Here is a 10,137-nt window from a genome sequence, read left to right as displayed (position 1 = left end):
TGAATGGCGGACGGCGGTTGGACGGGCAGGGGATGGCGCGCGCTGCCGTATGGGCGGAAGCAACGAAGCGGTCCAGGGATGACGATGGCGACAACGTCGACATCGGCCGGCCGCTTTCATCCATCCTTGGCTCTGGGTTGGGTTCGGTGAATGGCTGCCGGGTCAAGCAAGTTAGGCAGGCGGCTTGACGCAGCTGACCTTGCCATAGTGCTCCCATTTCTCCACCACATCTCAGGTCAGCAGGGCATGCTAGCTACCTTCCACATTTTCCAGTACCAGAGAAGAACTAGCTTGCCCCTCAGCTCTCCCTGCATTGCATTGCACGAACTGGACACATTCAAGCATTTGCTGATGATAGATAGAGCAGACAGAGAAGAAATCAAGCAAGCAACAGACCTAATGAGGAGCAGCATTCTCAACTTTATTACAGGACAAATATGGACACGTACCGGAGTCATAGTACTAGCATTTCCCCATCTGTGATAGTATACATGCATATATGTACATCTACCATAGTACACTGTATCAAACACAGCTAAAAAAAAACCCTATGAAAGAGGAGTTGCAAAACTTACTAGCTACTATCACATACTACCTCCCACGCCCTTCCGGGGAGACGAAGAAGACAAACCCACACCCTTCTTGCTACTAACTGTCTGTAAAAACTACCGTAGTATGAAAGTAGTAACAACTATCGTTGCCATCCCGCATTGCGCTGCACCGGCCTCCTCGTCCAGAAGCGCAGGGGTGCGACGGCAATGGGGGCGCTCGTTATTTGCTTAAGCTCCTTGCTTCTTGTATAGAACCGAACAGAACAAACTATAGTAGAGGTAGGTAATGGATGTGTATGCTACAGTGGTAGTTGTACCGGCGGCGAGGTGCGCGAGCTCGGGTTGCTCTGCTCTAGCAGAGACTAGAAGTCCAGCATGAGGCTGCCGAATGGCGAGCGGTGTGGGATGCCCTTGCGCCGCTTGGCGGAGCGGTAGCTGTTGGCCGTGGCCGTGGCCGGCGGGGTGGACGGGGTGAAGCTCTGCACCACGCTGCTCTTGTCGCTGCCGCCGCTCGTGATGGTGGACGAGTCCTCCGAGTCAGACGCCACGGCGCCGGTCGTGGGCTTCTTCAGCTTCCTCTTCATCCCGGCGGCGTGCTTCTTCCGGCCGCGGTACTCGCCGGAGGTGCCCACGATCTGCCACACCAGAACAATTAATAACAGAGTTAATGACAATGCCGATGCGTAGCACGAGCGAACCAAACTGAACTGAAGAAATCTTGGAATGAACATGCGTTGACTAGTCAGTATTACCTTGCATCCGAGTGAGCAGAATCTGAAGGTGTCGAGCAGGCTGCGCTCGCAGACCTCGCAGGTGTTGGTGACGCCCTTGCCCGGCCTGGGCTGCGGGCGCTCGTTGAGGAAGACGACGCGCGCGCTGTTGATGATGTAGGTCTGCACGCCGGTGATGTCCAGCACCTTCTGGATCTCCGACACGCGGATCACGTCGTGGTACGACGACCGCCGTATCTGCACAAACAAGTATCGTCAGAGTCAGAGAGAAGCAAGATAGATGGAACAGGGGCATTTCTCATGCCGGTTCAGGCAAAAGTTGGTTATCCCGCTCCTCGGATGTTTCCACTTTCGAATGCGTGTGGGGGAAGAGAGGCCGTTGCGAGCTGGCAAGATGCAGCAGCTACAACAAGTATAGCTTTGAGAGAGAGAGAGACTTTTCCGTCCGAGCCAAGAAGCTTCCTCGCCGCTCCTTTGTGTGCTCCAACGGGAACGGAACAGGGGAGCTAGCTGTAGATTCTTAGTCTCGAAGGAGAGCCTCTCTCGAAGGAAAGTTCCAATCGAAATGGAAAGAAACGAAAGGAAGAAGAGCATGGTGTGGTCACGCACCTGGATAGCGTGGTGTCCGTGGTGGTATGCGAGGCACTGTGAACATAGCGCGCCGCTGACGCAGTCGAGGCAGTACATGTTGCACTCGCACTTGTGGGCGTCCGCGTGCATCTTGCATTGGCCGAAGAAGCTGGTGGCCAGCAGCGGCTTGAGCCACGGCGGCCAGCGCTGGTTCTCCGCCTCGTCGCCGCCCTGCCGCCATTGATTCTTTAGTTAGTTAGCAGAGGAGTTGAACCAATAAACCAGTAGACCGAGCATTTAATGGCTCCGAAAAACAAGAGAGCAGGGGAAGAAGCGAAGAGGTGGCAGTAGAGTTTACCATGTGGTGGCCGCCTCTGGTGTTGATTCTGAGCAGCAGCGGCGAGTCATGGTGGAATGCCATTTCCATGCTGCTTGAACCCAACGGAGCAAGGTGCGGTGTGAAGCAAGAAGAAGGTATGAGACAGAGCAGAGCGAGGAGAGGAGTGGAGGATTTGAGGGAGGAAAAAGCAGAGGAAAGAGGAGGGAGGGAAAGGGGCAAAGAAGTGGAGGCAGGGGAAAGCCGAAAGAGGTCTTTGTAGACCGGGAGGAAGAAAGGCTGCAAGTGTCACCCTAGGTAGAGAGTGGTGGTAAACCAAACCAGCAAGGGTGGATTCTTTTCAGGGGAGCTTTGTTCCGTAGCGAGGCCGCCCGGTCTTATCCCCTCCCTGCCGGATCCGGGCAAAGACCAGGCCATCAGTGGCATACCCGTCTTGCACTTCGTACCCTGTTTTTTAAACATAAAACTTTAGATTTAAATTAATAAAGCCACGGGTGGGAAAATTCAATTCGGAGCATGCCTCCTGCCAGCGGAAAAAATATTTTAAATTGTTAAAAAAATTCGAATGAAATTTTCCTCTGTTAGGTATCGACATTCTATATGCACACATCAAGTTTTGCGAAAAGCCGATATTTTTTATGATTTGTGTGAAAAAGACAAAAGAAACGTCACGCAGACAACCTTTTTACATCAGAATTTTTCTTTTCTACACATGACACTAAAAATGTCGGTTTGTAGAACTTCAAGATGTACCTATTAACTTTTGTGTCCAAATTTTCAACATTTTAAAAGTATGTTTAAAATGAGATTTAAAAACCAGGAGCATATGCTCCCGGGTGCCGAAACATCACTTCCCTCAGGTGGCAGATAGACAACGCTGAAAGTTCGGCTTACAGCGCAACACACGAAAAAAAACCGCTAAAGAATGAAGTCTTTATTTATCCGCACAATTAGAACCATTGGAGATGAAGTCGTGTAAGTAGGCGCGCCACCGACGGAAGACTTTGTCTTTGCCTGCTCCTGAATAGCCATCGTTTACATGTCATCCACATCTGCCTCCGAAGAAGACCGCTGCCTTCGTGCCATGGATCGAAGGGCGTCGAGCATCGGAGGTGGAGCCGCTTACCCTAGAGCACGTATGAACACACAAGACTCGATGTCAAGGAGCAGAATATCGAGCAAGACCAACCCTTCGCACACACTACCCACAAAGATAGCCACATGAAGTGGCGGCCACCTTGAAGACACAAGTTGTGGATGAAGCCGCCCAACGAAGACACGGTAAGGAAATGTGGTAGCAGAACCACCGGTGAAATGCTAGTGGAGACCAAGTTAGATCGCCACCACCAAAGAATACGTCGCCGCTAGGTGCCCACAGAGCACCTCGTTCACCTACCAGTTCTCCCAAGGCGTTGCCTCCACGAAGGAAGCGATGCCATAGCGCCATTGCCTAATCACAGGAATTTAGGGTTTTCACCCGGGAGTAGGGAAGAAGGGTATTTGATTGGACCTCGACATTGCCTCCAAGGAGTGGAAGGCGCCCGAAGCACCGTCGTCGCCATGTCCGCCACCGCCAGCCAAAGGTTTCCGCGGACCAAAGCATCAGCCCCAACCACCACAGCCACGCTTCAGATCCGGCGAGGCTAGGTTGAAAGGCAACGGGGTGGGAACCGCCCTCGCTCGGGCCACCATGTTCAGATATGGATAAAGGGCGACAGGGTGACCCACCGCATCGTGGATAAACCACCATCTCCTCGCCGCCCCTGAGGCCGAGAAGAAGGCTACCATCACCGATGAACGCCTCCTGCCTACGAATCGGCACCACCCTCACCTCGCGAGGCCACTACCCCAGATGCCAAAGCTGCGATCGGAGTGAAGTAGCGAAATCCTCGCCGCCACCATCCTCGGTGACCACGCACGTGTTCCCACACGGTCACCTCAAGCGTCAGCAAATAATAGAAGGGGGAGGAAGGGGGAGCAGCGGCTAGGGTTGGTCGTCTCCCGGCTCGCCCTAGAGGGGAGCCTCACCCGGGGCCGAGCCAAGCGTTTTACTCTTCCCTTTGGTACACTGTTGCTGCTCGCCGCCTTGTCACGCTTCAGTCCAGGTGACGGAATCTAGTCCTCCATTAAAATTACTCAGTACACTGTTGCTTCGTGGAGCAGGGAGTGGCCGTGGCTGCGTGCACGGGGTCCGTGCTGTCCTGTCGAGAAGAGGAATTTGCAACTCGGGGCAACAGCGGCTGACCATTGGTGGCAGTGGCAGGCACGCGGCCATCAGCACTGACGCTGTTCGGGTTCAGGGTTCGCGGGTCGCGCTAGGTAGCAGCATCCGCGCGCGCTCTCGGCCGACTAGCATAGTATAGTACGTACGTGTCCTTTGCCGATGTAGACTATGCGTGGTGCTTCGTGCGGTTTCTTTCCTCCTTCCTTCCTTCCTTCCCCGTTGTTCGTTGGTCGTCACCTCGCTTCGCTCCACCAATGCGGGTCTAGGGGAGTGCCCATTTTGGCTGCTAGAGCACAAGGCGCGCACAAAGCGCCAAAGCACCGAGACACGTTTTCTCCGCGGGGAAAGTTACGGCCATTACCAATAGCAAGCACACTATCGGAATCGGAGGAGAGGGAAATTCACCTCGGCGTGTGCTCCGGTGCGTTGAACCCCGCGGTGGAGGGAGAGGGATCGGATGCTTCCTTTCGCTATCTCTAGTCCAAGTGGATGTTGTCTCGGGTATAGCTCACTCCGAGGAATTTCCATAATCACTAGTTAATTAAAACTACATTAGGCATCCTAGAACTCAACATCTTGCGAGAATCTTTGCTGAGATATTTTTGTAGACCCGCGTGCATGTTTGAACTCTCTACCAAGATATTCGTAGATACTAATACAGGCATAAACACATGTGACCACGATAATATTTCTAAGTGGCATTAAATGATGCTAAATGATGCATGCGTTATACAGGATAGATTCTCGGATTTGTTCTTGATAGTAGATTTTACTTTAAAATGTTGTTGCACTCAGTAAAATAAATAGTAGCTAAGATTGTTTAGTAATAGTAAAAATTGTATCAATAAAATATACTGGTTTGGATTTAGAGGCAGGGAGATGTAAAAAGGTAAAAATGTTTGGAATAAATATGTCTGTGTTATTTATTCTAACTTGTCATGTTCTCACTTTGTTTACACAAACAATAATGAAATATCTCATCCTTTCATTGGCTATGTAAAACAATTTAATCATTTTCAAGGGCCTTCAATTTTCCAGTGTGATCGAGGTAGTGAAACCACCGCTGTGAAAATGAAAGTTATGCTATATTAGAAACTAGGAGAATATAATCTGTCAATAAACAAAATGGTTTGAGAAAAAAAAAATTCGAAGTTAAACCATGCTACAACCAACTTTTGACTACTAAAATGTATTTCGAATGAATCCTTCATGCTTCTATCGATTTGTGTTATTAAAATTTCAATCAGATCTCACTGAGCAAGATCCATCAAAGTACACTTTAAGCGATATATCTTAGCGAGTCCGTGACCATCTTTGTGTCATGGTAGAATGTGACCACCATTTTGAATTTATAAAATTTCACTCTCATAAGAAAAAAGTTACAATTATCTATCTAAAAATAACAATAATTATAATTTATATCAAGTGAGCGATTTTTATGTTGCAATGAGGTTACCTATTGTTTGCAAACGATCAATTTTAGTGGAGGAAATCTCTATGGATTTTTTCAATAATCAACATCGTTATTAGACTATATAACTCTTGGCGAGCAATGTTCGAGCAACCAAGCTATACAAGTACTCACAAAAGCAGGGCGTCACTTGGTGTCAAGCCTGAGAGGACACACATACGTGTGATGTTGCCCACATCTCCCCAACATGGTTCCACCGTCGGCCGCACCGTGAGATTGTCTCTCGTGCGTCCTCCTGATACACGAAAAATGTATACATGAGCTTTGATGCATATTATGTGATATTCAATGATAATTTCATCATATATGATGTTCCCAGGATTTTTTACGTTGATTTCTGGAATTTTCCACAAAGTTCTCATTTATTTTAGTATTTAACCCGGTTTTGTGTGTTTTTAAGTTTTAGGACCTTCACTAACTCAAACAGATCTAGTATTTTTTGCCACGTCAATTTTTCTGAAGATGAAGGACTATGATAGTAGGGGAGAAGGAAACGGGCTTGTAGAGGCCCAGAAGCACCCCATGGCATGGCCCTAGAGGGGATATGGAGCCTCATGGCCTATTTTCCATCAAACTTGGTGCCACCGCCTTTGTTTTTACCTAAAACCATATGCAAATGCCCTTTGTGATATGATTTTATTTCGTGATGCACGGAGGCAGAGATTAACAATAACCAAACATCGAGACAATAGAACTTCGTCAGAGGACGATTGGAGGGGGGCTGCTGTCGGAATCGCATCTTGTGGCCTCTCCTCTTTCACCAACGCCTCCACGTCGCTCTCCACCATGAGAGGGGAGTAGTCCACCCCTAGACTTTGGTTTGTGCTAGTAGTTTGACCAATGTCTCAATGTGCTATCATATATTAGATCCATATGAGTTTTCCAACATGATTCTTCTCATTTCATGTTTCAAAGTATTGGGGAATTTTTTAGATATCCGCCGAATTTCGAGCCTGTGAAGCCTTTTTTCGACAAAGAGCATATATTAATATCACGGAGATACCAATTACACCTAGTCTCTGCAACAACGCATTTCCCTAGTGGCATTACGGATGCACACAGCCAAAAAAAAGAATTTCACAAAAGAAAAGTCCCACTACAATGATATATTTCTTGAAACAATAGTACTAACACCACCAAGACAACACCAGAAGTCCAACTTCTCCAAAAGCGACGCCAACAAGAGGGGAAAAGTGCACAAGCACCATCGTCATCCGATCATAGATCTTAGGTTTTCACCCTAGAGAAAGTCCTCGCTCTAAAAATAGTGTCTTCAACAAGGACATTGCCAGGCACAACCAATTAAGGCCATGCCTTGGATTTTCACCCTAAGATGTACGACTATGAACTTCTCCTGTGTAGTCGTCCCCACTTGCATGCTGCTGCTCCAAGTCACGAATCACCAAGCCAATTCCTCATCACTCACCAGACGCCAACCACTATTTCTTGTCCTTAGATCTATGCTTCCATGACATTCTCCGCCATCACCATGAAACGAGAACGTGCCCCATGATATAACCAACAGAGCTTTGAAGCGCTCCCTCTGAAACACAGCAGCCAGAGAAAAGCAAGAGTGCGCACAGCTGAATCCTTCCGAACCAACAATCTCTAGGCATGATGCACCCAGTAGAGCTCGTTGACGGAGCCTACCGGAACACGATATTTCAACCAGAACGATGGGGACATGCATCCGGCCGATCTTCATCTTGGCGTGAGAAGAAACCTTGGAACCCCCACCTTTATTCAGCCGAGCAATTAGAGGGATCAAAACCAGCAGGCTGTAATGCCGTCAGTCAGATCAATGGAGGAGAAGACGACCACGACAGCTCAGATGTTATATAAGTGTCGGTGATCGACCTCAAAGGTGGCCTTCTTGGCGGCCATCACAGATGTCTTACTGCACGAGTGATAACGCTCACGTATATCAAAAAATTGTTGGGACTCCAAGAGCAGAGTGGCGTAGCAAGAGAAGCTTTCCCCACAAAGATGACTAGAGGATTTATAACAATTATAGTAGTATTTCTAAGTACCTTTGATGTTAAATGTTGTCTGAGTTATATAGGATAGACTATGAGATTTATTCTTACTTAATAGACTTTACTTTAGAATGTTGTTACATAGCATAAAATAAATAATAGGTATGCTTGTTTAGTAGTAAAAAAATGTGTTAATTAAATAATAGTTAGGATCTAGGGACAACGCGATGTGGAAAGGTAAAATTGTGTGTCAATTATTTATGCTAACTCATCATGTTCCCACATTAATTTCACAACTAACAATGTACAATTATCACATATTTTAAATACGTGACTTGAAATTCTATCATCACCACCAAGGGTCTCACATTTTCCACCATAATAAGATGCATGCCCGCCTTGAGAGAGAAACTTGAAGTGCTGCGGAAAAATGAATATGTATATATATATATGAGGATAAACGAGAGACCGCTCGGGTCGTTCCCCTCTAGGGCGACTCGGGGCGGAACCCTAGCCCCCGCCGCCGCCGCCTTCCCCTCCCCCTCCTCCCTCCTCCTCGTCCCTGGAGGCCGCCGCCGGCGAAGCCTGGCGCAGCCGATTATGGGGGCGGCGGGGATCCTCGCATGGTCCCCTGGTGCGGCGGATGGAGGCTCGCCTCCACACTGGGGGTATGGCCCCAACACTTGGAAGATGATGGCGGCGCGGCCCACTTGCCGGGCGGGCGGTGATGGCGGCGGCGTGGCCCCGGCTGGTGGCGCGGCTTCTCCTCACTTCCTCGCCGCGGCTTCGTCGGGCGGGCGGTGTTGGGGGCTGCGGCGCGGCCCCGGAACCGGCGGCGCGGTCCTCTCCTTCCATCCTCGCCTTGGCATCGCCGGGCAGGCGGTTATGGGGACGGATCTCGTACTGCTCCTCCTCAAGGTCTAGGACCACGGCACCAAGGGCGGCGGCCCTGAATGGCGGGGACGGTGTCGACCTGGTGGCAGGTGGCGGGCGTCTGGTGCCACTGACCGTGGCACCGCGGTGGTGGTCTTCTCTCTCACCGGAGGAGATCGGCTAGCTACTCCTATATGGCTACCTATATATGAGATGGAAAGCGACGATCCTAATTAAGCTCACCGAAATTTTCCATCCATTACATGGTTTCTGAGAAAAAAAAACGCGACAACAGGTGTAGCGCGTGTGAAACACAAAGTAATTCATCATTGACATATATATACGTCAATTGGTCTCCAGGAATATGGCCAGATTGCTTCACACAATAATAACTTCAGAGTTCAGACTTCACCACCATGAATTAGGGGACGGACGAAAGCGCGTCCGTTGCAGCACGGTACCAATAATTCGTGCATAATGCAGCACGAAATGATGGGCATTGAATTACTCGAGCTAGGGGAAATGGTTTAGAAAGATAGCTTGGTGTCATGCTCTTTCTTTTTTCGCGGTAATCTGCCGGTATTTTCCTCGATCGCTACCTGGTCTGATCGGCTCGTTTCATCACGCTGCCTACCGTACCTGGACTATTGACCATCTTCTCCTCCAGTGCCCTTTCTCCCAAATCATCTGGTTCGAAGTCCTGAAGGGCTTGGACTGCACCTCCCTTCTCCCGACCAATGTGGATGGCCTCCTCGAGTGGTGGCCGCGTGTGGTTGAGTCCTGGCCGACCAAGCTGAAACCTCAAGCGCGCTCCCTCTTCTTGTTGGTTCTTAGGTCGATTTGGATTGAGCGAAACAATAGGATCTTCAAGAACAAATCTAGGTCGGAGGCTCTTTTTCTCGACTCGATTGTCGAGGAAGCGGATAGGTGGAAACTTGTGGGGTTTTTGTGAGGAGTTTATTTTTCCTCTTTGGCCTTGGCCACGTGTGTTGTAAGTGTGGAGTTTGTATTTGGTTCTTCCTCTATCTATAAAAAAAAGGCATGCTTTCTCGCGCGTTCCTAAAAAAAAAATCACGCTGCCTACCGATCGAGTTGTTAATTGGTTAGTGCGTCCTCATCGAGCTTTGGATTAGCACCGGTTCCAAGAGGCGGCTGATGTGATGTTTAACTGCAGCATGATTACTTCATTCGACACGGGCGTTGTTGTAACAGACCCTAGCTAGATCAGGTGCATAATTCAACACAAATGATGTATGTTGGGTCCTTGATCTAACATGGAAGTCATGCATGATTGGCCGTTCAGGAAATTTGAGATGGAAAAAAATGCCTTGGTGGTAAGTAATATGTGACCCACGATGTCATTCATGTCGCAGCTGCTTAATATTAGGGGTTTATATAAAGCAT

The 10,137-nt window shown here is 48.9% G+C and overlaps 1 protein-coding gene across 1 annotated transcript; it reads right to left on the bottom strand.

The window, feature by feature from the left end:
* Window positions 1-400: 400 nt before the first annotated feature.
* Window positions 401-2,510, bottom strand: LOC124676645 (protein RGF1 INDUCIBLE TRANSCRIPTION FACTOR 1-like). The gene is made up of 4 exons (XM_047212685.1): window positions 2,211-2,510; window positions 1,892-2,083; window positions 1,304-1,519; window positions 401-1,186 (listed from the first exon to the last, which is right to left on the bottom strand). The coding sequence occupies exons 1-4, from the start codon at window positions 2,277-2,279 to the stop codon at window positions 914-916; spliced, it is 750 nt and encodes a 249-aa protein (XP_047068641.1). The 5' UTR covers window positions 2,280-2,510; the 3' UTR covers window positions 401-913.
* Between the last annotated feature and the right edge of the window lie 7,627 nt (window positions 2,511-10,137).

This window comes from Lolium rigidum, chromosome 7 (assembly GCF_022539505.1).
Source record: "Lolium rigidum isolate FL_2022 chromosome 7, APGP_CSIRO_Lrig_0.1, whole genome shotgun sequence".
In the NCBI taxonomy this organism is placed as follows: Eukaryota; Viridiplantae; Streptophyta; class Magnoliopsida; order Poales; family Poaceae; genus Lolium; species Lolium rigidum.
Note: the sequence above shows the minus strand (reverse complement) of the source record. Positions and strands in the feature narration are given on the sequence as shown.

What these genes read in the sequence shown, in the direction of transcription:
- LOC124676645 (XM_047212685.1), bottom strand. Translation starts at nt 2,279, where the DNA reads ATGGAAATGGCATTCCACCATGACTCGCCGCTGCTGCTCAGAATCAAC. An exon ending in ACGGACACCACGCTATCCAG is followed by an intron (nt 1,520 to 1,891) that starts GTGCGTGACCAC and finishes TTGTTTGTGCAG; the next exon opens with ATACGGCGGTCGTCGTACCA. An exon ending in TCTGCTCACTCGGATGCAAG is followed by an intron (nt 1,187 to 1,303) that starts GTAATACTGACT and finishes CTGGTGTGGCAG; the next exon opens with ATCGTGGGCACCTCCGGCGA.